The sequence below is a fragment of the Cololabis saira genome, chromosome 15, assembly GCF_033807715.1.
Source record: "Cololabis saira isolate AMF1-May2022 chromosome 15, fColSai1.1, whole genome shotgun sequence".
NCBI lineage: Eukaryota > Metazoa > Chordata > Actinopteri > Beloniformes > Belonidae > Cololabis > Cololabis saira.
This window is the reverse complement of record NC_084601.1, coordinates 17,213,281-17,241,102: the sequence shown is the minus strand read 5'-3', so window position 1 is coordinate 17,241,102 and position 27,822 is coordinate 17,213,281. Positions and strand designations below refer to the sequence as shown.

Here is a 27,822-nt window from a genome sequence, read left to right as displayed (position 1 = left end):
ATGCACAGCAGGTCATCATACTGCGTCGGAGGATGCCCACCCTTTTCTTAGCCCTTCCATGCACCTGCAATTTTTTTTTTTCTGTGTTTCTGTCTCCTTTAATAAGTTTGAATTTAGGTTCTGTTTTTTTTTTTGGGCAGCTATCAATTATAACACTGTAGAAACACTGAAAAAATGCCAGAAAACAACTCATGTGCATTTTTATTTTATTTTTTTAAAACTATTCTTTAGTTTCTGACATTGAGAATACACGATTTTCATAGTTAATATTTGTGATTAAAAACACTGAATTTTATTAGAAATTTTCTAAATTTATTGACTAATTCAGTGAGTTCAGCGGAAATATGTATAGTCTAATTAATGCAACGCCCAACCCGACAGGCAAAGCTTGGCTCCTTCCAAATGGAAAATAAAAAGCTTAAAATTCACAGACGTCTTGTGTACCATAAATTGCGGTTTTACAAGGGACTACGTGGTACATGTGGTTCACTATTTCGTTTTTTATTGTTGGATGTGACCTTGAACATGTCCTGAAGCCAACAGGCATCAAGGAGAGATTGTGAGAGAGTCAAGAAACCGTCTGCCACATGCTTAAAACTGCAACGCTTGAGTTGAGTTTGGAGATGCAAGGCAATAGCATATAACGTTGGAAAATACTGCTTGGAGCTCCATGAATCCTCCCTAAGTCCTTGGCCACACAATGTGTGAGAAGTGGGATTGGTAAGGTCTGACCATTTTCTGACTGTTTTGCCCCTGAAACCTGAGTTTTTAATATCTGACTAGTGTGAACAAAGCTTCCAACAGTTAAATAGGTAAAAATGCAAATATGTGCAGCAAATGAGAGAATTGATCCATCTTGCCTACTCTTTAGGCTACAATAAATAGTTAGAGTCTTTGAAAAAGAGAATAATTTTTTCTCACAAAGAGTAGAATTTCTTCATCTCCACTAACAGATCTTATTTATAGATATAAAATTTGTTTTTCTTCTGGGATAATATTGTAGTTACATACTTAGCAAAATAAATCTCTATCTGCTGATAATCCTCCACTGGGATATGCACGTTTTCCAACACATTGTCCTAAATTTTGATAATATTGGGAAAAGAAAATTTCCACAGCAATTTTTTGTCACTCTAAAATTGTCTCATCTAATAACGCGGATCTGGGACAGAGTCAAGGAAAGCGTCCCACATTGTGTTATGCTTCACAGGTCCTGAGCACAACCATTTCATTTGTTGAGCCAGCATGCCAAATCAAGGGGTCTTTATTATAGTTGCTTTGATGGATTCACCGCTGTCCTCCCCTGGTGTGATCTATCACCCGTCCAGGCCTTGGAGGTCATGATCAACTTGTTTAGCACCGGCGTCAGCGCGTGAAAGCCGAGCGGGTGTGGGGCATGGTTACTTTCTGCTTGTGCAGTCTGTTAAATGAATCTAGTCCATCGTCAAAACTGGTCAAGTGAATACCATACTTATCATGCACTGAATTCAGCTGAAATTATATATTCTTGTCTTTTCCTCCACATTCCAGGGCGGCCAGACCATATATTTAAGCATGCATATATTAGATATGGTCAGACACAGAAGCTGTGCAGCTTAGTGGTTTTACAGAGAAGGGCAAAGACAAGTGAATCTGTTTGAATCTTTTGCAGATTCAATGAAACCATGGCAGAAAAGCTCTTTATTTGTAAAAATTCAAACGTTATTGTCATATTTAGAATATTCTTTTTACAGAAAGCAACACCCCCCCCCCCCCCAGAGTACCTGTGACATGTAACTGTATTATACAAAATGTGCCAGAACACCAAGAGATGGTTCACAATACTATACACAAAACATAATGTCAAATATCTGCCGTCACATTTACTTTGCAGCAGCAGAGGTGAATCACATACAGAAGATGAGATGTTTAATCGTTCTTTCTGAACGTCCTTCAGCAATTGAAGCACTGGACTTAGCAGTCATTGCAGATATGGCTGGCCGACATCCTCATGAGTCATCCTCTACTTAACACTGGCTGCTGTCCCCGGCGTACGCCAGCAGATGTAGGTTAGTGTTAGTTGAGGTACAATCCATCTGCTTTCTAATGGGCACCATGGGGATCAGTGTTATTGGATGATTCATCAGATCAGTGGTGCAAAGCGCTCCTCATCTCACTTCCCGACTCCAGCATGTGGGGCTTGTTGAAGTTGATGTCGCTAACATGAAGACAAACACCTGGCGCTGTGGGTTATAAGCACCAAACACTACAAATGATTTCATACATGTAAGAATAGAATCAAAACAGAGTTTACAGTTTTGTTTCCAGATGATATTACAAATGTTTAAGTTCTGAAAGTAAATCACACCAGTGTGAGTGTATGGAGTACTTTTATGAGCAAAACCTCTCACAAATAAAGTTTTATGAGAGATGCGTGTGGAAAGAATTACTGATATTTTATAATGAAAACCCCTCTGGGTGTTGGGAGCAAAGGGAAAAGACAGTTATTGTTCCTTTTCTTTTTTTGTTGGATTGCTTTATGAATATAGTGTAGCCTATTTTGTTTCCACTTATTTATGCTTCTAAATGCCTTTGAAGACATGAAGCTAAAATTTACTAATTTTGTCCAAGTTGTTCCCAAAATTGTTAATAATTAATTTAGCAATTAGATTTCCAATAAAAAGCTTTCAACTCCTGTCTGTGAATTTTTGTTTTTCAGAAATATTATACAATATACTTAAAAAAATAAACAAACAAATAAGTAAACACTCAAAAGTTCAGCATTTTTCAAACTGGGCTTTTTCCTAAACATTTTCCTATGTTTAAGCTAAAAATAAAATAGCAGGATTTGAAGTATCTGTATTATAATAAGCATTGTTTGCATTTCACAGCTTCAAACTAACACAAACATTTTTGTTCCCATTAATGTTTTACATTCAAATACAAAGAAAAACAAAGCTGAGCCTGAAAACTGGAATTTATTTGACTAAGTTTTGATATACCTGTAATTAATGCCTATTTTGTTCACCATTGAAATGATTGCTAATGTAAGTGTTTGCTGCAAAATAATTAAATAATATATATTATTTTTACTGCAATAAAGATGATAAAGAAACCACAATTCCTTTATGCTGCTTAAAAAAAAATCCAAATAAGTGCATGCAAAAAAACCTGTGAATGTGTAACCAAGGCAACTTAGAAATTCCATTTCTCATTGTGACATAAACATTGTGCAAGAATGTATTCAGCTCAAACCCAAAACTGTTTTTTAACCAAGTTTTTTGGGTTCATAAACTGAACAAAGCCATTGCAGTGTATACAGCCAAGTAAAGAGTGAGTAAGAATACGAGTTGAAAAGCAGACGCCTGGGGCTGCTATCAGATTCTCCTGACTGGGGGGTCCTCGGACGTACCCTGTCACTACAACTTCAAGGACCTGGCCGACCTTGTGGTCCTTTGTAAAGAAACACTATCCTTTTCTGAAATTCTGAAATCTCCTAACAACCCTGTTGTTTCAGAAATGCTCAAATGCATTCTTTTTTTTAGGGATGGACCAACAAACGGTATGGTTGTTAGGTCTGCAGGATTCCTCTTCCTGGGCATAGTTCATTATATTAACTGGCAACAAGTTCATAATCTGATTTAAAGGGTGAGTTGTCCATTTAGAAGTTGGCCGGGCGCACCATCATGGTTGTCATTGTAGCCATCAGATTTGGACCCTTCCAATAGTACCACTTAATACCATTGTAGCGAACCACATTGGCTGAAGCGGGGTAGTATATCCCATTCAGGTTGGACGGACCGCAAGCTTCAAACCACCACCCTGCAGGAGGAGAGGGCCAAAGAGTTCAATGTCAAAGTCAGAATCAAGTTGAATTCAAGCTCATGAAATGCAACACCCAAATATATGTACAGCTGAAAGTCAGCAGTAACTTTATACTGGCGCAGAGGGAAAATGAAATGCATAGCAGGACATTTACAAGGTTGTGTATAAAAATGTTTAACAAGACAGGTTATAGAGTGAGACAGATTGAAGCACGGAACTTTGTGACTGACGCAGCAGCGTACCTCCTGATGCGAGCTGGGCGCATTTGCAGGTGCAGCGGTCATTGTCTCTGTCCTTGGTGCTGAACTGGCTCTCGGAGTGGGTGAGGCTGCTGGTGCGGCCGGCGGTCCCACTGAAGCCGTCGGCATGTAGGCTGGGGTTTCAATGGTGGGAAGAAAAAACAGGAACAGGCTTTCAGTAAAAAGCTTCCACACAGGCATGCCTCCTCATTATTTTTAGCCATGTGGGGTAACTTGTTGGGAGCCGAAAAAGGCCTTGAGCTCTGTATTTTAAGTTGGTAAACTGAACGTAGCACGGTTATGGGTCGCAGGTGGTCCGGCTATGCCACACAATACTGAAAAATGAAGGTTTACAGGGGCAAAAGTTCAGTTTTCACTTTTCACCCCCTGTTTCCCTTGTCTATACCTGTGGCATATCAGACTTTAGAACTTTATTTTGGCAAACCAAGAAACAATCTTAAATAGGCTATCATCATACGCTCCTCTCTTCTGCAGCTATCTTTTTTCATTTAGAGCTAGCGTAGAGAGGTGTTATTTTGAATAGAACACCCCTTTTCATGCTGCAGTGGATTTAAATAACCCAGTTTCACAAAGGTAATAAAGAAGAATAACACATCAACAAAGAATATAAATTTATACACTCTTGTAAATCGCCACAGGATATCACTGTGTTTTTCACATACAAGGCAGAAGCTGCCTCATATCATTGTTGCTAAACATCACTATAAAAACGAACCAAAAACACTACTCATTATTTTACTTCCATGCCGTGCTTTGTGAAACAACAAGTTCTAAAAAAAACAAGAAGAAAAACAAACAAACAAACATTGTTTTAGTTCACATTCAGCATTCACAGCAGCATCTATTTTTGTTTCAGTTTGTCCAGGCGTATGTGCATAACTACTACTTTGCAGAGAGAGGATGAAGAAGCCAGTCCTACCTCTTTTCTGGCTCATCATTCTGTCCGGCTAGTGATGAGCTCTCTACCGAGTTATTTGACCGCCACACTAAAGGACTTTACCCCCCCAACGCTGATGACTAAATGAAGAATCCGACTCTAGAGTGTGTAAGTTCACAGGGCAAAATGAGTCGAGATTCTGAAATAACAGCTTTGGGGATGAAAATAATGATGGCATAGAAAAAGGAGTGGGATGTTATGTCAGATGTCTTAGACTTCTTGTTGCATGATGGATTAGTGATTTGAAGAAAATTATAAACTATCAAATTAGACAGGATGGTGACCACAGGTTATGGGATATGTTATTGGAATGAATGGACCAGAGGATTCCACGTCTTCTAACCCCTAAAAACATTTGCATTGACCATGACATGCAGTCAATTTGGTTCAGCTACTCACACCAATACCACAGACCACAGGCTGACTCTTTTCAAGGTGACTGGCTTTTTATATTGTTATTGTATCCATTAATAATGAAGATAGTGTTACATTAAAAGAATGTCTTCTGCTTCCTTTTCTATATGGATAGCTATTCTTGGCCACCTCAGAGGAGAAGGTGGTCTGTCATGCCTATGATTTATGTATGAATATTGTTAACTGAATTCTAGGTGAAGACCTCCATGGCAGCTCTAGGGAGTGCATAGGTTTGCAACTGGGGATGAGAATTTCTGTGGCTGACCAGCTGCAGTACACCAAACCTCTGGCTTGGGAGTCATAATATAAACCCACAGGCCAAGCTGGCGTGTTCGGCGTGCACGTGAAGCTGGTGCATATTGAACAACTTAAAGAGAATGTGATCTCAGATGCAGAGAGCCACAGAGGTGATTACATCCATTCAGGTACTTCACCTCACACAGAGTAGCCTCCAGCAAAATTGTGAAACATTCAGTTTTATCACGCTAATTATGGGGAAGAAACTCGGGCAAATTCAATTTGCTGCACAATTAAGGATGTTGGAAGCATACACCCACATGTGATTATGATTTGTCAACTCACATCATCAGTCTCCATAAACCTTCACTGAACGAGGGCAAACTCCTGTGACCTTATATGAAATCAAACCCAAACTATTTTGATTTGCGTGGCTCCGGCACACCCAGACATAATCACTTTAGTGATGGTGGGTTACCAGGGAGCCGTGTTTCAGCTGTCAGTGGCAGGTAATGCAGTGTTCCCGCTACACTCCTGGGATGCGGCTCGCTGGGGGGAATTTCAGGGGCGGCAGCAGCTGTTGTGATGACAGTGGAAAACAGTGAAGAGAGGCAAAAGCAGCTCTGTAGCCGACGCTTAGTGCCTCACTTCCAATATTTTTTTTATGTAATACCTTTTCTGGAAAATGCGAAGGTAACAGAGCTTAAAAAGAAAGAAACTGCTTCTAACTTCTAACTGTTGCTGTACTTTACATAGTGCCAATGAGGCTTTTCATTGAGTGAACACTGAAATAATGATATTGCCATTCACAGCACCATTTATAAAGGAAGAAATCTTACTGCAGTGAATTAATCATTCTGTTCTTTTATGAACTTGTTAATTAGATAATTAATCACTTCATTCTGAGCTCGGAAATTTTACTTCTGAGTTGAAGTGACAGCCTTAAGTGGAGTTAATGTTGTTAAGAGGAATTAATGTTGTTGGTTTTGTTTCTGTTGATTTGCCATAAAACGTGATCTCTATCTTCATCAGCATCTTATTTATATATGAGCATTGTGTGATTACACAATTAAAATTACTTGTTTTTTTAAACACCCATTTAATACTCACAGGGTTAGAGCACTTTGTTTTTTGTTTTTTTTCAGCCTTAAGTAGCTCAGCTACTCTTGATCAGTTGTCTTTAATTGCATCGCAAAAGATAGATCCCTTTTTCACATCAGCAGATGCTTCTTATGAGAAGCAAATTTAAAATGTTTTGAGTGTCTTTTATTAACAAAAATAAAATAGCTCTAAAACACATGTCAAAACTCATTTGCAAAATTATACTCCAGACTTTCAAATTTTGAATATAAAATGAAATTGTCAATTGATTTAAGTGGTTAATCAAAGAGTTCACTTATTTTATTCCTTCAGCACTTCAAATATTAAATGGATGTGTTAAATAAGAACACAAAATAACAGTTTATGTGTTATCGTCTAAAGCATGTTTGTATTGTTGTGACATTTTTAGGGAATGAATGCATAGAAGCAGTTAATTCTTAAGACGTTCTTATTCTTGCTACTGTATTGAGGTTACCTGTAGTTCTTGTCCTCTGCATCTATGTAGAATCGATCATAATGTGAGAACGCTTCATTTCCCTCTCTGTCTTTGAGTTGGATGTGCAGACTGTATTCCTGGGAGCTGGTCAGCTTGTGGATGACATCATTCCCCAGCCAGTGTTCCCCAGACGGCTCTCCAAAGCCCTGGATTAGAGACAAAGTCACAGAAACAATAGGAAAATAAAATATTCTAACAAGAGGGATGATTTTACCAGCAGTCTGCCAAATATTGTTGGCGTTAATATTGGACATGGAGCTCACGCTAAAAAGGCATATTTATCATTTTGATGGGTTAGGACAGTCCATTGAGTTTAGGATATGGAAAGAGTCCAATCCCAAAGCTAGACAACCAGTCAAAAAAGAAATTAATGTATCCTTATGTCTTATCGGTGCTCCATCTAGACAAAAAATAGATTTGGCTTTCTAATATAGTCCACTGTCAGTTTGAACGGAAGAACTAGTCAGGAAGATTATTTTTCTGACTCATTTTTGTTAAAAGAACACAAATATCGATGACCTGTATGACACACAGATATGTTTTTTTTTAAAGAACTCCTATTTTCCTAAAATATACAAGCTAGCGGAAGCCTCCATGAATAGGAAACTTTTTCATGAGACTGACAAAGATGAGTCATATGCCTTTCTGCACTTTCCAGATCATAAAGAGTTAGTAGGTAGGGAGGGGAGATCTAAACCAGACAGTGCGGTTGCAGAAATTCCTGTTTCCCAATGCCTAAAATGTTATTTTAATATTCCAAAAAGTACAAATAATACAACTTGAATAATTTTGTTTGATTTTTTGTATAATGATAATTAACTTGGAGGTTAATTGAAAAGGGAATTGTTGCTTATTTTTCACGAGTATTCATTTATATATTCAGCTGAGGTCTTCCGGGGGCAGCTGGAAGGTTACTGGCTTCAGTCCAGATGGGGTCTTTTTGTGCGGCGAATGCATCTTGTCCTTGTACTTGACTGGGTTTTCTCTGTGTGCTGCAGGTGAGACAAGCTCAGTTGGTTGAGCGGGACGCACCAGAGTATCGCCCTCGCCATAGACTCAAGGGCAGGTTCAAATCTGGGCCTGTGACTCTTTGCTTCGTGTCTTCCCCGTCTCTCTACCCCAGGTTTCCTGTCCAGACACTTTCAGATAAAGGCCACTAGAGCCACAAAATCTTAAAACATGAGGATTCAAAAGTTTCTAATTGGTAAGTGTTAAACAGACTACATGAGTGTGCAGCTATTTGCGTGTGTGGCCCTGTGATGGACTAGCGACCGCAGGGCCCCGGCCTTTCAGTCAGAGACACCAGGGAAAGACTCCAGCAGATCCCTCAACCATGAACGGGAAGAAGAGGAAAAATTTAAGGTTTTTCCATCAAGAATAATCAACACTAAAAGCTATATGCTGAACTGTGCTAAAGCTTCTCTTTTGACATAAAAACACGGGGAAAAAAAATCTTTTGAACTTAACATTTTTTTCTGAGTATTTTCACAAGTTCATATATTTCCATTACAATTCTTTAAAATGAAACTGATGCTCTTATATTTATGTTGAAAAAAATGCTTTTACCAAGGGAGCCCCAGTCCTTCTTAATGCTGTCTGACTCCTCATTAAACTGGTGAAAGGTTTAAAAAATGCAGTCCAGGCCGAGGCACTCAGGCTTTAGTCACCTAAAAAATCTCCCAGGTTCTTCTGTGTTCGGCTGCTTCCCCTCTAGAGTTTCTTTTGTCCTCTTAAAACTCAAGGCTGCAAAAAGCTTTTGCAAACACTGTACATTATGCAAAGGGAGATGAAGCATGTGAAAGCGAACACGAGGTTAATAAAGAAGTGGTTCTGTTAGTTAAAAGTATCATACCATGTAAGCATCAGCACAGCAAGATGCCACTTTTTGGTTTGTTTGACACAAGTAAATGGGAGTCAGATTCAGTGATACGAATCCGGAAATGCAGAAATGTACTGAAAATCAATAAGCACTGGGAGTCATCACTTGTATCTTTTCCCTTTCAAGACAGAATGACAAATAATCAAAGTCTGCAGGTTATAAATTCTTGCAGCAGGACTTTCTCGAAGCTGTAAGTCAAGCCGTCTTGTGCACATTTTGTTTTTGCTTGAGTGAGAGCTCATACATAGTAAGAGTTGGGAAGCATTTATCATCTGACCAGCAGGTCTTGCTGCAACATTTGATCCAGTCCGACCACAGTTTCAGCGAGTGGACCCTGGCAGTAAAGCATTTTAGTACATACGTTATCTGCCATCTACAGGGCCCCAGTGCTCCCACGCCCCGGCTGGAGCCAAATGTTTATCATCCACTTGTAAAAATATTGTGCTTGAAAGGGATTTTTAAGTTTTTTTTTTTTCTTTTCCTCTTTTTTGTCTCACTCATTCTTGTTTGCAGTCACAGTCCTTCTCTTCGTTTTATGTCCAAACTGAACCTTGGCTGTTGATATGTTGATGTGGGTGAGAGACAAACTGCTGCTCTGTCCTTTCATGAGCCCAAACCAGCATCACTCACTTGTTCCCTGTGTAATGTCATCAGTCAAAGAGGTTTACTTGCTTTGGTTTGCAGCTGTCATACAATTGCGCAAATGGAATATTGTTTCCAGCGGGGGAAAAAAAAACAAAAAACAAACTTTGTGATGAAATTTGACAGCATCCTTGAATTTCAAAACAAAAGCCAAAAGTCTTATTACATGTGTAACCAAGCCAACCCAGGGGGCATAGCGGGGAGGTTATTGATCTTGGGGATAGATACAGATGATAGTATTATTTGAACGACCGGTACCTAATGTGTGTGTTTGTGTATTATTCTGTGTGTGAGGAAGTGTGGGAGTTTGACACGGAGGGAGGGGGGACGAGAGCAGGTGCAATAACATGGGGGGTGGCAAAGAACACGAGGGCAGCCAAATACAACAACCGTGGGTCACCTGGGATCACAGGCTAGCCGCTCTCCCACGCCTCTCCGTGCCAAACCGTTCATGGCTAATTATTGAAACCTCCTGTGCAAATCTGCAATATAGCTCTACACAAGCACCTGATAACGATGTTCATAACCCCATTATCTGCAAAACGCACCACTTTGTAGTCCTTCCAGCCGCGATGGAAGTCGACAGAGCCGTTTCTTCGATGCTGCAGGACCGTCCACCCTCCTCCTCTGGTCTTCATATCACAGAGCACCTGGGAAGAAATGCACAATTACCACCAAGTTTTATCCCTCGGCCCAGGTTAAAGCAGGCCCAATCAAAAAGTATCATCCACTATGTGAAAAGTTGGTGCTGAGCGCTTGGTGTTGTGATGTGTTAATTAAGAAACTTTTCCTGCTAACCTGTTGATTGATTGACATGTTATTTACTTTTTAGGGAAGAAAGTTGCTGCACTCATTTTGTTGTGTGGAGGAGGCTGAGCGTACATTTGGAGTGCGTTCAAAGCCAGGTGGGGATTGTCAGTCCGGTATTCTCCGGCAGCTGCAGAGAGAACTGTCTGGCTTTTCAGCCGCTAAAAGCTCCACTGCTGTCACTGCTGACTGTCGTCCGTGTAGCGCTGCAAAAAAGCTTTTTTTCACTTCACGCAGGAGTTTGCCGTGTGTGGAAAAAAGTGTCAAATTGATAAGGAAGTCTCAGGAGAAGTTCACACTCGATCTGGACCAAAGCAAATTAGAAAAACGTAGTTTGGTTTGCTAATAGAATGTCAATGTTCATTTTGTTCATTTCAGTGTTGGCCTGGATAAGAAAAAAAACAAACTAAATATGGATATGGCGCCAACCTGATTTGACAGTTGGTTTGGCCAATTTGGAAATAAACACCTTTAATTATACAGTTTATTTCCCATTATTCATATTTTTTATTTTAAACATTCACCACTGAAGTCTAATCATTCCAATTTGTAGATATCAGTCAAGAGAGATTAGTTTCAAATTTGGCTCATCTTGCAGAATTACACTGCTCTGCAGCTCTAAAGATACTGAGGCATTGTATAAAATGTTAATAAAAACCAAATGCAATGATGGGCAAATATCACAAATCCATATTTTATTCACAACAGAAGTAGAAATGGCCAGAGATTCACCAAGAGAAATTAAAAATAGAAAGATCTGAGTCTATAAATAAGGATGCAATTGCAGAGCAATGTTTCTGCATGTAAAACTGGGAAGACTTTGAACGGCTCATCTTCCACAGTACGTAAAATCATAAACTCGTTAGCTCTTTAAAAAATGGACTAAAGGCAGAATGGAAAACTTTGCTCGGGTCAGAAGAATCAAAATGTCAAATTCCTTTTGAAAACCATGGACGGCGTGTCCCCCAGACTGAAGAGGAGACAGATTATTCAGCTTTTTATCAGTGCTCAGTCAAAAGACTGCATGTCTGTTAGTGTGAACACATCAATGCTGAAAGAAATATAGTTTTAAAACAACATACACTCCGATACACATCCCGTTGTTAAGAGGGGATGTTAAACAGTTTCACCGACACATGTTGCTGCTACCAAATTCATTCATACTTTCAACATAATATTTTAACTCCATTGCATGATGTTGTTTTTTTTATACAGCATCCTCACTTTTTGCGGGTCACAAAACACTGCCATTCTTTTTTTTTTGAAGGATGCCTTGAAAGCATCAGGAAAATGGGTGGGGGGTGGTGGGGTGTCACACAATGATATGACCCAGGTGGGGAGGAAAAACTAACATCTCTGCATGTTCTCTCATCCCTTGAGTGGGGGTTGAGGAGTTTTGGGTTACATCAGACTGTTTTCTTTCTTACTTGGCGGCGCGTTTTTCTGTGCGTTGATATGTTTCAGGGGAGAGCCAGTAGTTAATTGCACTTATTCATAGAGCATCTTATGAGCTTCGTTTTAGGTATTCAAGGTGTTTAACGCGACATATCCCTTTGTCCTGCAGTATGGATGGTGAAGTGAATCACTGCTGGTAATAGCGGCATCAGAGGCTTTTTATTTTGTTAAATTCTTAATCAGACACTCATAATACAGGCTACAAGCTTGCTAAGTCACCTCCGCATTTCATCTGGATCTCTATGAAGTTATGATCTCAAAGTATTGCCAGAGATGCTAGCGACTTGAAAACAACTTTGCAACCTGGAATGTTGATGATTGTTGATGTAACAAAAATATTTTTTTCCAGATTGCCTGAAACTAAGCAGACCACAGTGAATGCGGAGTGCCACGATGCTGATATATTGAGATTGTCAATGATTAGATGAAACAAAAGATGAAACAAACAAGAGAAGTAGAACATTTGAATGGAGGTCAGCTTTAGGAACCACGCAGAAATTGTTAACAAGATCTTGTGAAACACGTCTAAACCTAAGACAACTGCCAAATGCTGTTGTTACCCTTATTTAGACCTCATTCGTATTTTACACTCAAAAGTCACTTATCTGCCAACAGGGGGGCTATTGTGGGGCAAATTAGCAAAATAAAATGAAGTCAACTTATAATTATCTTTAAAAGATATAATGAAATTATTTCTATTTTTAAGGACTGGGTGAATATACTGTTAAATCCTCTCTTGTCTTTTTAGCGTAATGCTCAATCTCTTTCATTTGTACATGAGTCCTTCTCAAAAAAACACATAACAAAGCTGTTAAACCTTCCCACAGAAGCTGATTCAAAATATTGATAATATGTCTGCAGTCATCAAAATCGTTCTCAGTCTAAGTGACACCCATTTACAGGGAGTTGGATGAATTCTAAATCTCATTCTGAAATAAAATAATATGTTCAAGACTTGTGTCTCTGTTCAAAGTCAGAAAACACCTACGACTTATAGAAGAGGGCAATTTGTATCCGTCCCACTTTTATAGAACCACCCAGCTTGCCGGTCATGCTGGGATTAGATGGCATAAATTGAAAGCAGCCATGATTTAGGCAGCGCTAACTTGCATCCCTGGAAATGTTCATTGGCCCCAGTTGGCTGGAAGCACATGGCACTACTGCCTAACACCTGGATACCTTGCCCACAGGAAATGAAAAAAGAAAAAACTGGGATAAACAGAGGCAGGAGGGCGATGCTGCAAACAGTAAACTAGACTGAAAGTAATGCATAACAAAAAGCTGTTTCATGGTTATCTTTTTTTTATTTTCTTCCTCCTCTGCTAAGCTCTAAGAGTGAATATCCTATACGAGAAGGTTTGATGTGATACGCAGAAATGACAGCCTGCAGGTGGATGCCATGCTTGAGTTAGCAGAGGCCAGCCACTTCAGATCAGTGGCGGAACCTCCAAGGCTTCCCTGACTTTACATTCAGCAGCGCTCGCTCGCCGTAAAACCTGCGGGGCCTAATGCTCCCGTTGCTTATTATTTTTGCTCTCTGTGACACAGCGTGGCTTCTCCGTCTACTTCTGTACCAAAAGCTTTAGCAAGTTACCATGAAATCAGAATAGTTTGTCCTTCCAGGATTTATTGATAAGCCGGCTGAATTTTATAATACCGAACGAGTGCAGGGAAGAGCTTTCCATTACACAAGCGGAGAAAAGCCTGCGAAGTCAATGTAGGAAAAGAAAATAGTTTCAGGATTATGTACTGAGAGACAAAAGGACAAAAAGTCCAACAACAAAGTTTCATGTCATTGTCAGTTAGCTGATATTTGCCGGAAAAGGTCAACGGTCTTTAACTTTGTCTTCCCATGGATACTCATGCTCGGGGTTTGGCTCGGACAGCGAAACCGATGCCATTTGCTGAAGGCTTCCCAAACCATGCTCATTCAAACTGAAGACACAAATCAGATATTACTATAACTAAAACAACTGAAGCATTTGTTTTGGAGTGGTTCTGTTTTACCAAATTATTGCAGACATGTGGCTTGAAACTTTCCGATTCAGATCATATTCAATAACATCATTATAATTCAGTCAGGGTGTTACATACTCAAATTTGCAAATTCAATTAAGGGGAAGGGAAATGTCAGTTTCTGGTGATATTCTCAAATGTATTTCATGTGCGGTGACAAGAATAAAACATCTCACTGCACATCAGAATTGTACTACTTGTGTTACTAAACTATATAGTTTAGTTTGACCTACCAAACGATGTGGATTTCTTTTTTTCACAGATCAATTTTCAAATATTATTCATTTAAAGGGTTAAAGCTTCACTACCTTGACATCCTCTGTGGAGTTGTGAAGGCGTATGCTATATATTCCACTCTCTTTTATTCCAGATCGCAGGATTTCCGCACAGTCTCCGAAATGATGCGGCTCCTTCTTGGGCATGCTGGAGATCTCTGCAGAAACATGAAAGCTCTCGTTGACAGACTGAAATCTTGCCAGTTTTGATCCATACTCAAACACCACGCTGCAAGTGAAGTTTCTTCTTTAAGCCTGTGATGTCTGCAGTGTAAATATGCATGTCGGGGACTGAGATCTGAATTACAAGCTGATGTAAATCACCTCCTGCCAACATCCTGATTCTGGGGTGGTGCATTTGTGTTTGCTTGTTTAAAATAACTGACTTGGACGGCAAAATCTCCTGAATCACACACAGTGGGCTCACTTGGCCTTACCATTGCAGTGGTTGACTTTTGTCAGCAACTTCTGAACAGTGTCTGTGAGCACAGCCTGCTGTCGCTGTAATAAAGTGCTGTTGAGCGTAGAGCTTCCAAGTTCACCCTGAAGCTGGCCGACCAGTCGATTCTGCCTCTCCAGAAGATCCTGAAGCTGCTGCTTTTCTCCCTGCAAACCCTGCAGCTCCATCCCATACCGGGCTTCCAGCGCTAAGAGCCGTTGCTCCAGAAAACTGAAGAAGACAAAGAAAATGCTGATGTAAAATGCTAAGAGAAAAGAAAAAGGACATTTCTGTAAATTCAGGGTATAAATAAAGTAGCTGCAGGTGCAGAATTCATCCATTCAGTGTTTGTTTTTCACTGTGGAGATTGCACAAATGTATGTATTTACATGAGGATGACTGATTTTCTTCAGTGCAACAGTCACAGTGAGTTAACGTCATAAAAAAAAGGGGGGGGGGGGGAAGCACCACAGCAGTGCTCGCAGATGGCCCAGCATGCTAAGATACTCAATCATATCCAGGAGGCAACGTCTTGTACAGTGTGTGTTTGTGTTTGTGCATGAGTGGCACACTCCCCCCCCGAACCCCACCCTTCCAAACGAAGATAGTAAATCCCTGCAGCTTGATCTTTATGGCTTTCACTAACGACTCTGCAGTTATTTAATAAAACAATCCAGCCACCTAGATTGAACGAGTCGTTTAGGAGCTCAGTGCACACGCAGCAACGGCGTTCAAGATGAATCTTCAATCTCCCTTCTTTTTCTTCTTTTTTTTTTGGCGGAGGGCCTTGGTATGTGGCGTGAATGATCAATCCAAATAGTTTTACACATCACTTCCAATTCCTATTGGCTCGGTAGAAAAACATTCGATAAAACTGGCAAATGAAAGGTAACAAATTGTTCTACTTTGTGTTCGTTTTACTGTGAGAATCAGTGAACGTGTGGGCCATGAAATAAAACGAGCACAGCAATGTTTAAACAGTCAGGGGAGTCGACAGAACAAATATGCCACTTTGGATCACATTGCATCCTGAGCTATTAAACTGTTATGCTTATGATAATGTGCTATTTATTGTTTTTATTGTAATATGTACAGTATACATTGGTAGTAGTCTGCTCTCTGTCGCCCTGCAGTGTGCTGCACTTCCTGCCAATACTATTTTACATGCAATGGCTGTGAAAACAAACATGCCTCTCTGCTTTTTTTAGCTTGGCAGCAGTTCAAAAACTTGCTCCGTGCCCTTAAAGCTCAGCAGCTGTAACCTCCAGCAAGCAGCACAGGCCCCTATTTTCCTTTCATTTCGCAGCCGCTTCGCCGCAAATCCACTGGTACACTTCTGATTTCAAGGAACACGTCGTAGGGCCTACCCTTGTCAACATGCATTAATTTGTTTACGTGTCAGAGCCGTGTCGCTGCCTCTAAGGACGAGGGCGAAAGGGCAGAGCGAAGCCATGTGGGACAAAATGTGTAACAGGTGTTGATGCTGAGTGCGCTGTGATCCCCCTGATCACACTTGGTACAGATGGATGGATAAATAAGCAGAAACAAAGAATGAAAGCACTCCCTCCCTTTGACACAGCCCCTAACCCAGATTGTAACCCCTCCTGGCCCCTATTTGACCTCATGTTCGGAGAGAGACGAATGGGAAACCCCTCCTAACATGTACTGCCCTTTCCTGGCAGACACGCGAACCCATGCTTAAACAATATCCATGATTATGTCACTAAATGCTCCCAGTCCATTCTATTTGTATCAGAGGGCCAGTTTTATTCATGTCCGTGGGCAGGAAAATATATTTGAAGCTTTATTTTCCATCCAGAGCGATTTTGAATATATATCTTTACTGTGATGCAGGTGGATTTTTCCATATACAGAATTTGCAAAAAATTCTGCAAAGCAATAAGAGCACAACGTGACCACGTCCTCTCAAAAGCCGTGGCTCTGATTAAACTCTACTCTACCCTGACCCCGCCGCTAAGAATGAGATGGCCATACTTTGCACACTGGCGCTTGAGAAAAGTGCTTGCCTGCATAGTCTTTGGAGGTGTTCTCACCTGTTCTTATCGCTGAGGCGAGAGATCTCTTGAGCCTGCAGGAGAATGTGCTTCTCCAGGCGGTTTGTGAAGAGCGAGTACTCGAGCAACTGGATCTCCAGGCGACTTGTCTGGTTTAACACCTGTAGATTAATTTCAAAAAATGAGTCTATCACAATATGCGCAGATACAAAGAGGAATTCTTAAAAAGCACCCCTAGGGATAAGCAGTGTCGCTGAACGCATCACAAATCTCATAATTTGCCTTCTTTGATCTCATTATCAGCACTTGAGCGAGCATGATCTCATGAGCACCTGCAACATGTTTTGAAGTTGAAGATGAAATAAAAACTTGAACAAAGCAGCTTAAATATTTGTACAGGTTGTAGTTTCATATCGACTTTGATAAGAGAAAAGGAAAAACATCAGGACCAAAACAGCCCAATCTGTAATAACAAGTCTACTGGATGATTGAAGACACATCTGTGTTGTGGTACTGAGTTTTATGTTTTAATTGGCTTGTTGTCAGCCACCACACTCAGCTCAATGTGTCAATCAGAGCTTGTAGAACCAAATACCAGCTGTTTTAAAGCAGCTGCCGCCACCTTTGGGCACGGCTTTCCAGTAGGTTACATCTGATTTAAATTTAATTGGCTGTTCACCAAGTGGTTTGAAAGTGACATAATTAGTTTTTACATGGCTACGACCCCCTTAGTTGCTCATTTGGCTTGGCTGCAAACAAGCAACCCCCAGGCTCTCTCACTGAAGTCCTTCCTGACGGACTCACCTGGGTCTCAACGTCTGTCAGTTTGCGAGTCTGCTCCGCCGACTGGCTGAGGAGGTTGGTTCCCATCTCCAGCATGGCAGCTGTCTGCGTGTGCACTGCAGACCTCTTGATTTCCTCCATCCCAGAGCGTACATTCTCCTGGATGAAGTTTTCCAGCTGGACGGAATATAAGCAGACTGAGAATTTTGCTCACGATGATAATTTAGCAGGAAAAGCTACTTTGCATTTGCTGACAGCTTGAGAAGTTGAGACAGGCATCTTCATAATAGATGCACATCCAAACACACCTGAGATCGTGTCTTTTAGGGTTTTTTGGGAGCTTGCATTGTCTCAACACCGACTTGTCCGTCATTCTACGAATCTAACTAATGCAAATATTGACTTTTTTTAGTTTTACAAAAGAACACTTAAAGTATCTACTTGTAGTTTCAGATCATGAAATTCATTTGCAGGAACAGTCACTTTTTTCAATATAATCAATCTCAGGGGCAGAGAAAGAGCCACTGCCATAAACTCATAAGTTACAAAGTGCAGACTAAGACAGGATGGCATTCATCTTCAAAATCAAAATTGACTTTTCCTGCCATGAATGATAACATTTTGTTTGTAACAAAGTAGAATATAAAAGTGGAGGGCATTAATATTTATTACTTTCCTGAGAAAAGAGATCAGACTTTACTCATTAAGCCACACAACTGGAAAATGAAGTCTCAAAGGAGAAAGCACTTAAAATTATCCAAATAATGAGTCAGTATTCCACAAAATTTGAACAGAATTTCAATCAGACTACATTTGAACACAAGTGAATATTTCAGAGAGAAATGGGCTACGATAATGTATTGCCAAAGGAAATGCCCCCCCCATATTTCATAAAGTAAAAAAAGGTACTGATCAGTATGAGCAAATAGATGTTGAATCTTCAATTTAATTGTTTGCCTGGTAGTAATCTCTCTTTGTTTCTTAGATCCTTTTGAACTTTCTCACTAAGTCCCACTTTAAAATGTCCTCCTTCACTCTCGCTCTGTAGTCACTTCACATATTTTCCAACTTTTGGACAGCTAAGCAGGAAAAATCCCTATAACAAAAGTTGTGAATATTACTAAGGGGATTAAAACTATCTGCACAGGAAAAAAACCCAGATTCCTGCATCATAATCGGCCTTCTGCATTCAAGCTGCTATCAGCAATGTTCCTATTACAGCCTTTGCGTTACAGCTCAATCCAGAGGTCTTAATACGCTTCATCTCCCCCTGCCAGTTGCATTAATTGCAGCTCTGCCATACGCTGCACTATGCAGCCAGATAAATCAGTTTTGGGATGTAATATAATTCATTTTTATTGTGTCTAAGAGGGTCAGGGACGAATCAGTGCTACAGAAAAATCGTAGTTGTATTACTTGATATCGTAATTGCTAAGCCAGTAGATGCATTGTTCTCTGTTACAATAGCAGAGAACAGAAACATATTTGCTGGGTGTTCCGGGAAAAAAAAGGATTGATGGAATGTAGATGTGATGGATTCATTTTTGACCTTTTCAATATGCAGTTGGCACAGTCACTTAATACACCCCATTGACTGAACTGTAAAATCTGAAGAAGCGGATGCATTATCATAAAGTTTTTATGGTTCCCATAGGAAACCGTAAGACTTTTGGCATTCAATGAAGTATCCTATCATCTCCTAAATGGATTGGTGCAAAAGTGATGTGTTCTAATAACTTTCTTCACGTTTTCCCTTTTTGCCAAAAGGAGATTAAAATGTGCACTTCTGGGTAAAATGTCTGAATCATAGCAAGCTTTTTAAAATGCATTGGTTTATGAGCAAATTAAACGTATTCCTAACATCTTTAGTTGCACTTTGTTTTTTGCTTTGCATTTACAATCACAGTGTGCTAAAATGAATGACTAGAAAAATGAACATAATAAAGTTTAGAGCAGCTAAATTGCAGAGTGTTAGCAAGTCTATATTAGCCCGGACTATTTGGTACAGACTTTATTTTACATTTTATTCAGTAAAATCAGCATATACACTTTTAGTAAAAGTGGATACACTCGCAAAAAAAAGGCGATTCTCTATTTTCCCACAATCTGTGGTAATGCTCAGTATTCTAGCACCATAAATTCCAATTATTGCTCCCATGGACAACTCTGTATAGTACTATAAGGAACGGACTACGTCCAAGTATTCTACATACAGTGGTGGACCAGCGCTTCAGAATGACTTTTAGAGAGAATAAGTTTATTATCTTTGGCTGGATGTCGCGTCTGGAGTCAGCCCTATAAAACAGCAAATCGTTAGCTGCTAGCCACTGTGAAGACTGGTGAAAAGGATCAGTCACACCTCTTTACATCGGAGGGTTGGTAGTCCTTGTATTCTCATTGGATATTGCACATCATGCAGTATTCCCATCCATGCCATATGTTAGTGTGCTGTGCACAACTTGAAACACAAATCAGGAGTGTGTAAGAGAGAGAAAGTGTAAGAGAGAGAAAGGTCGCCATGGTTTGTGTGTTTTTTTATTATTATTATTATTATTGCTGGACTATAACAAAGCAGTATTAAGAAAAAGAAGAAACAAGTCAGATATGATGGTGATAGATGGTTAGTGTTTACTTTAGACTTATTTATGCTGCATGTAAGCTAAGTGATGAGTATTTTAGTCATTATTTTACCAGGTGTTATTCTGGAAAGGGCTTTGCTTTGATGTATCTTCAAGTTAAAAACAAAGGTTTCGATTAGGCCCTCGCTCTCTGGAAGCACCTAGTTCAGCGAAGAGACTGCTCTCGAGGTGATGTTACCTGCTGTTCTCAAAACCTAATAAGATTTATAATACTGATTATGATTTGCTTGGTTTGCCTGATTATTCTATTTGACCGTTTGTTTGTTTTTGATGTTAGCCTTGAGGTGAACAGAGAGTGAGAAAGAGCAATATGCAGTCGACAGGAAAAGAGCACCAGTGGAGACAATGGACTGAAAGATGTTTGTGAGAGAGCTAATTAATAAATCACGTGAATTTAAGGAGGCCATAGTTCACTACTTTTTTTTTTCATCTTAGCTTTTGCAGAATTAGAAAGAGGAGTTTGAGAGACCTGAGAGATTTTGAAAGAGTAGTTCCTACAGAAGTACAGAACATATAACTGTAAATGTTAAGAACTAATAAAATCAGATTAAAATATTAAACGTGTGTGAATGTTTAAAAGGTGCTATTTATAGAACAGCACAATCTAGGAAATACCAAGAAGTAATGAAAAAATGGGACAAACAAACAAGGCAGACGATTTTGTTAGGCCAATGTACTAGGGTTCCTGCACAACTACCATTCTAAATATTCATATAAAGCAACAATTTGGTCACGATTTAATAGTGTTCCAGATGGGATGATAAAGCAAACTGGTAGCTAATAGTAGTTCTTTGTTTGTAGCCACTTATAAGCAACATTCAGCTGCAATATGCCAGGACGTCAGAGCACGAGCTCAGGCGTTGGCATTTAGTCAGTGGTGGTGAACCTAACCTGATGGAGAAGGGACTATGGGTTTGCCTGTAGCTTACATATTCCTACTCTTTAAACTTTCAGTTGTTGGGGCTGTTAACCTGCAAACTGCACTGCAAAATGTTCTGGAATGATCAAGCACAGATTGTTTGAGAAATAAAAACACGTTTACGTTCAGGAAAGAAAATGGAGAGTAGTGCCAGACAATGTTAAAGTAATAACCCAGGATCTCTCGTCTTAGTTTTTATTCACGCGGTGTATATTTAGCAGGCATATATCAACAAGCCCCTGGAAGCAACAAAACGTGTGACGCAGTGCTGTATGTGCGTCAGCGGTGCCGCTCTATACCGGTCTTATCACGTAAAACCCACTCAGTCTGAGATAAACGGTTGTTAAGTCTAGCCAGTTTCCAGCAGTGGGTGTCGTACTTTAGTACTGATTTATAGAAATATCAAAAGGCCAGAAATACACTTTAACAAGGATAGCAAAGCTATTTTGATGTCTGAATAGTAATATTGTAACAGCATAATCCACCCCAACCTCTCTTATGGACTAACTAACACACTCTCATCCCATTTTCCGACCCATCAGAGCAGCAGAGGGCCATAGGGACTAGATTTGTGTGTGTGTGGGGGGGGGTTTAGTCCAAAGGAAAATGAACATTAGCCATTTCTTGGAAACACCAGAGAAAAAATCTGAAGCATTAATACATACAGTCCTTTGAGATTCCTCTGGAGAACACAGTGGATTAGTGCGGGTGCTCCTAATTCTGTATCAGTGGGGGGGTGCTTCCTTTTCCTGGGGGTCTGGGTGGAGGGCTGACAGAGTCGTACCGTCCCAGGGGAGCTTTGAGTGAGACCATACAGAGTTTCACAGAGGCACAAACACACACATGCCTGAAAGTCTTCTGCATGCATATCAACCGGTTCTCCCAACTCTTCCACAGATAAGTTTAATGAGCTCCAAAAGGTGCTGAAAGGGCTTTGCCGTCTGGGGGTCAAAGGTCAGCATACCCTGGTGCATAACTAAAAGAGTCTCCTTAGGGTCACAGAATGTTTATGTGGGAATCCCACCTACAGTGTGATCATGTATGCATCACTTTGGCCTGCTGGGGGTTACTTGTTGAAAGGTTGGATCTTTGTGTTCATTCCAGACGTTATGTGGAAGAAGTTGGCAACAAAGCAAGAAATGTTTCAGCAAGACTTATTCTCTAGATGTGAGGGAAATTTAAACTGCGGCTCCCTCACAGCTTTTTTATAACAACGCTTTTTTTTTTAAGGCACCGTGCTGCTTTATCAACATCCCTGAGACTGTCAGTTTTAGCCAAATGGCTAATTTTCAGCTGTCGGGGAAAAACAGGAAAACGTTTTTAAAAAGCGTGACGTGAGAAACATGCAAAGCAAAACAAAGACATTTTTTTTCTCTTGGTAGTTTTCTTTTTTAGTGGTGTGTAGGCATGGGCCATATACGATATTATCGTATATCGCGATAAAAAACGGCCGCGATAATGTTTTTTTTTTTTGGTCACACAAGGCTACCAGCCAGGTAGAAGCCAGTGTTATTTTTTTTCATGTATTTTATTAATATTATTTATTATTATTATTTATTTAATATTTTTTCAGAGAGTAGTACAATCCGTGTGCATTTGACTACTGTGGCACTTTATTTTCACTCAATCTTTGTGTTGGCCATGCAGCTTTTGTTTTGTATACTACAGAGCAGTGCCTTTATTTTATTATTTTTCCAGAGAGCCGTACTAAGTAGCAGGCAGCCAGCCACTGTTAAAGTTTCAGAGAGTAATACAATCAGTGTGCATTTGGCTCTACTTTGTCACTTTATTTCTATTTGTCACTTATTTCTTTCGACTCTCAGGGAAGTATTTTCTTACAAAAAAAGAAAGTTCAAATAAGTACCGGTACTATAGTTTACACTTTGTAATGCATATTATTACTATTTGTTCTCTACCTCAAGTGTCACTGTGTTGAGAATGATTTGAGAATAAATGTTCTGAAGGAACCAGTGGATCCACGGTTAGTGTTTTTCCTTGCATTTTAAGAATTTTATAAGCGACACGCTAATATCGTGATAATATCGTAATTGTGATATTTTTGTCCACTAATATCGTGATATGAAATTTTCATATCGTCCCATGCCTAGTGGTGTGATGGTCAATAAATTCTCGTGATGCAGATACAAATCATGGTGGAAACCAAAAATAAGGAATGAGACATAGGAGTTGACATGACAGTGGATGTTACAGGAGCGCAGGAAGAGCCCTGAAATTCATTACGTCCTGTTCTCAATTCTTTAAATATCATCAACATATCCTGCTGGGTTGGCCAACCTCAACACTTCACACTAACATTTATAATCGTCCACTGGATTAGCATGAGCTATAAACAAAATTCAGTGAAAGATGGAGATAAGAATAGGGAGAAGGGTTGAGAGCGTTGCCGTGTCAGTCAGTCTGCCCTAGACAATGGCCAAATGCTGATTTTGAACTGAGCTGACCTTAGCAGTTGAAAGTATTTTGAAGCCACTTTTAATTGCATTTTTTTTTTCTGGTCAGGCATAATCTAGGGAAATTAAACCGCAAAAGGCCAAAGTGTCCAGCAAAGAGTCACGGCCAAATGTGTCTCCCACAGATAACCTTTTTTTTTTTTTTTTTTTCTCAAAAGAAACATTTTTATGTAAGCTGCATTTAGTACAGAGAGATTTGGGCCAACTTTGGCTTTGACTAAAACATGGTCTGTGTAATTGTTCCGTTTTATGTGTTGGGGGGGTGAATACTCATTTAGAGGGTTTAACTCTGTGAGACAGTTTTGGCACAACTGGATATTAGCAAACATAGTGAACCCCTATTGCATGCAACGGAGACTTTTTGCATCCCACTGGTCTTAAATCCTGACATACACTCGAACACCAGCTTTGTCGCGGGGCCAGATGTGTATACAGGAAGCATCTAGGAAATCCCAGCTAAGCGCTAAACTTATCAATAATGAAGGCATGCTTAATTAACTGGTGTTGCTTTTGGAAGTCTTGCGCTTTCTTTATGGTATTTTGTCAGCAGGTTAACAGGCTACGATGGGACATGTGGAAAGTAAAATGAGAAGACAGCATGACAGGAGGAAGTGGTTTGTCTGCTTAGTCAAAAGCTCAGAAACCTTACCTTCTGCAGCCACTGGGTATTGTTCTCCATTGCACTTTCCAGATTCTCTAGCTTCCTCTCCTGCCATGTGGGCCTAACGTTTTGAGCTTGACCTTGCTTGGATTGGCTGGCATTAGGCTCGGCCACAGGTGGGGAATCTCCCTGCAGGGTATCGGTGACATGGAAGCCATTTAACGGTTGGCAGTGGTCCACCTCAGGGAGGATGAAGGTGTAGCTGCAAGGGCCGTGCTGCACACGGTGCTGCTGGTTCTGCGAGCCAATGGCGATAGCCAGCAGGTAGGCCAGATAGGCAAGGGTCAGGGCCAGCAGGCGGCCCATGTCAGGATAAAAAAAGGAAAAGGGGAAGGAGGAGAGGGGGAGAAGGAGTCTGCACCACCTAGCCAGGTGGAAAATGGGACAGAGAGGATCTTTTCTTGTTGTCTTCTGTATCCCTTTCAGTTCTTCTGTTTCCCCACTAGACTCCAAATATGCCTTCTCCTTTTTTCTGTCTTCTCAGTCCAACTCCTGCTGCTCCACTCTCCGTTTTATCACTTTTACTTCTTTTGGCAAGTCCTCCTCTTTGCTGTTGCATCCAAAGTCTTCTTCAGCCCAATTTCCGTTCCAGCTGTTTTACGTGAGTGCGGACAAAAAACACACAGACACAGGAAAAAAGTGGATTGTTTCCTATTATAACTCCAGCGCTCAGTCTGTTCATGTCGCTCCGCGCAGGAAATCAAGCACGGAGTCCAAACAGTCATCTGTAAAGTTGCTGTCCTCACAGTCTTGCCTTTCCGCGCTGCTGGAGTCCATGTGCTGGTCTGGAGGACATGAGAGAGTAGAGGTGGAGCGGTAGAGAGTGGCCTGCTTCAGAAGTGCTTGAATTTCAGAGAGAGAGAGAGACTGATAGGAAGAGAGAGAGCGAGAGAGAGAGCGAGAAAGAGAGAGAGAGTGAGAGAGAGAGAGTGAGAGAGAGAGGCATACTTCTCCCATACACACACACCCACACACCTCCTTAGCACATAATCACTCAACCAGCCTTCCCTCTTTTACTTTCTCCCCCCCTCTAACGGTACTCCTGTTTGCAGGGGTCAGAAGAGGAAGCTGCAAAAATACACACGGCTCACCACAAACAGCCAAAACAAGGAACTTTCTCGGAAAACTTTTTGCCTCCTCCCACGCTCTCTCATACTTTTTTCTCCTTTTGTCTCGGTCTCCGTTAAATCTAAATTTGCTTTTTTGGCACAGTTATAAATATGCGCTGCACTGCCAAAACAGTTGATACGAGGCTTACAATAAGAGAAGATGAATAACTGAGTGAGTCCGATTTCCGGTATTTGACGATGTGTGTGATGTCTGCTTTGATAAACAACTGCGTCTGTTTGCAGACTACAGATCAATAACAATTTGCTTTCTTCAAACGCTGCAGGGAGTATTTCACCTCCTGCCGTCGGCTGGACTGGCTCGCTCGGTTTTCTCTTGTTAGGAGGATTTCTTTATCGGCTTTTTTTTTCTGTCACTCATTCCGGACTTAGAAGCAAATCTACCTCAGTGATGCTGCAGCTGTGATGCTAAACATGCTAAAATAGAGTTGCAAGCAGCACCCTCAAGTTTGTATTCGGTTTTTCTCTTTGTACTGGTGCACCTACAGTAAAAGATTTCCCAAAGATTTGGGACTTCGTGGAGTCATTTACAAAATTACAACTAACGATGCTCCAATGGCTCGTGAACACTAATTATGTCATGGAATGACCCAGTTTATGTGAGATGACTAGGGCTGGGGATCGATTCAAATGTCAAGAATCGATTCGATTCCGATTCTTAAGATTCAGAATCGATTATCAAGATTTGATTCGATCCAATTCGATTCGATTCCGATATTGATTTGGGTTAGTGTTATTAAAATGGTTTTTTGAGCTGTTGCATGAATTATATGACGGTAGTTATGCAAAATATTACTACTAGTATTATATTGAGATTAAACAGCAAGTATTGGCAGCTAATGATGCTGTAAGGACCAATCAGCTCCCAGAATGCTGATAGAACTGCTTTCAGAAACATCGTGGGTTAGAATTACCAAACAGATCCAGGGAGGAAACAGAGACGGATGAAATCGGTTTTATTTTTTTCCCACATTCCGTTTTTATTTGTTCCATTTTTGGTCTATTTTGGTTTTTAATTTTTGAGCATTTGGTTTTCAGCATTTTTTTGCAAATGTAACCCCAAGACAGTATAATGAAATATAGACAATTTATGCAATTATAACCTAACACTTTAATGTTTTCATACCTTTAAACATATTTAAAGGCAAAAACATGGCACCAGTTATTCTCGTGTCCAACAAAACATTCCTTTTTTGGGGATAAATAAAAAAATAACCAAAAGTTGTAATGTAATGATGAAAAAAAATACATAAATAAATAAAAGAAAAAAAAAATAAAGAAAAAAAATCGATCTTTAGACATATGAATCGATTTTTAGGAATTAATATGAGAATCGATTTAGAATTGGGAAATCGATTTTTTCAACACAGGCCTAGAGATGACACTTAAAACTTCTGATAATATCACATTTGTTTGTAGTGATGTCAAAATGAGGAGTAAATTTCTTTGACTGCACTGCACCCTAACCCTAACCCAAGGTAGCATGCTTCAGGTTAAGCAAGACAATGCATTTTGATCTTTTTTATATTGGTCAAGCATCACAATAGAGTGGTTTTACCTTAATTACGACTCAAAAACTCCTTGGATTTGCTAGATGGCGTACCCTGAATCTGAAATTTTCTATGTGCTCCGGTGCTCACCCTGTTTGTCCTGCTCCTTCCACTGCTCCCTGCACACTCTCCTGTCATTGGTTACCTACCTAAACCAATAGGACATGTTACTGGCAGAAACATGCCACAGTGACAGAGACAATTAGAGGATATTTATTTTTAAACTGAATTGTATATAAGAGGTGGGGGGCTGGGCTGGGCAGACCCCACATGTGGACAGATGCATCGGCTGAGTTGATCTGAGGGCCATTCTGCAGATGCAATCAATACTTGCGTAAGCAGCAAGACATTTTTCAAAAAGTTTCCAATGGATGACTTCTCTGTTAAAATCTTTATTTACCGCTTAATCGATCATGAAGATGGATAGGAACTGGATACATGACAGTCTGAAAAAGTTTTGAACCTTTGAAAGTCAGAAAAGCATAAAATGAGACCTTTAAGTGTCGGGTCAGCATTAACTTGGAGGAAAATGTTCCCAGAAATTTCTATCAGAATATCTGATTTCTCCTAATCCTTGACTTTTCCTGGCTGTGGTCTCTTGTGTGCGCAAATTTACATTTTCAATCTCCCTTGGATCAAACTTCATCACTGTTCATAACTGCATCATTCACACTTGTGGTGTTCAGGAGCAGGAGCGGAAAAGACCCTGCAGCCAATTCACAGAACTGTTATTTCCGATTGTTTTACAGTGTCTTAAAATCTGATTAACACATGAACAAAAGCCCGCTGCGAACATGCTACATCGTCCAGCTGTAAACGGAGGTCTCAATGTTTCTGCCCTTGTGATGGAGTCTTAGTGTGTGTGTGCGTGTGTGTGTGTATAACAAAGACATCT

General features: G+C 40.2%; 1 protein-coding gene across 1 annotated transcript; it reads right to left on the bottom strand.

The window, feature by feature from the left end:
• Positions 1-1,631: 1,631 nt before the first annotated feature.
• On the bottom strand, positions 1,632-25,111 carry angpt2b (angiopoietin 2b). The gene is made up of 9 exons (XM_061740994.1): positions 24,239-25,111; positions 17,582-17,737; positions 16,817-16,938; positions 14,761-14,993; positions 14,357-14,481; positions 10,319-10,420; positions 7,229-7,395; positions 4,047-4,177; positions 1,632-3,801 (listed from the first exon to the last, which is right to left on the bottom strand). Exons 1-9 carry the CDS (start codon positions 24,554-24,556, stop codon positions 3,641-3,643), a joined length of 1,515 nt encoding a protein of 504 aa, XP_061596978.1. The 5' UTR covers positions 24,557-25,111; the 3' UTR covers positions 1,632-3,640.
• Positions 25,112-27,822: the final 2,711 nt, after the last annotated feature.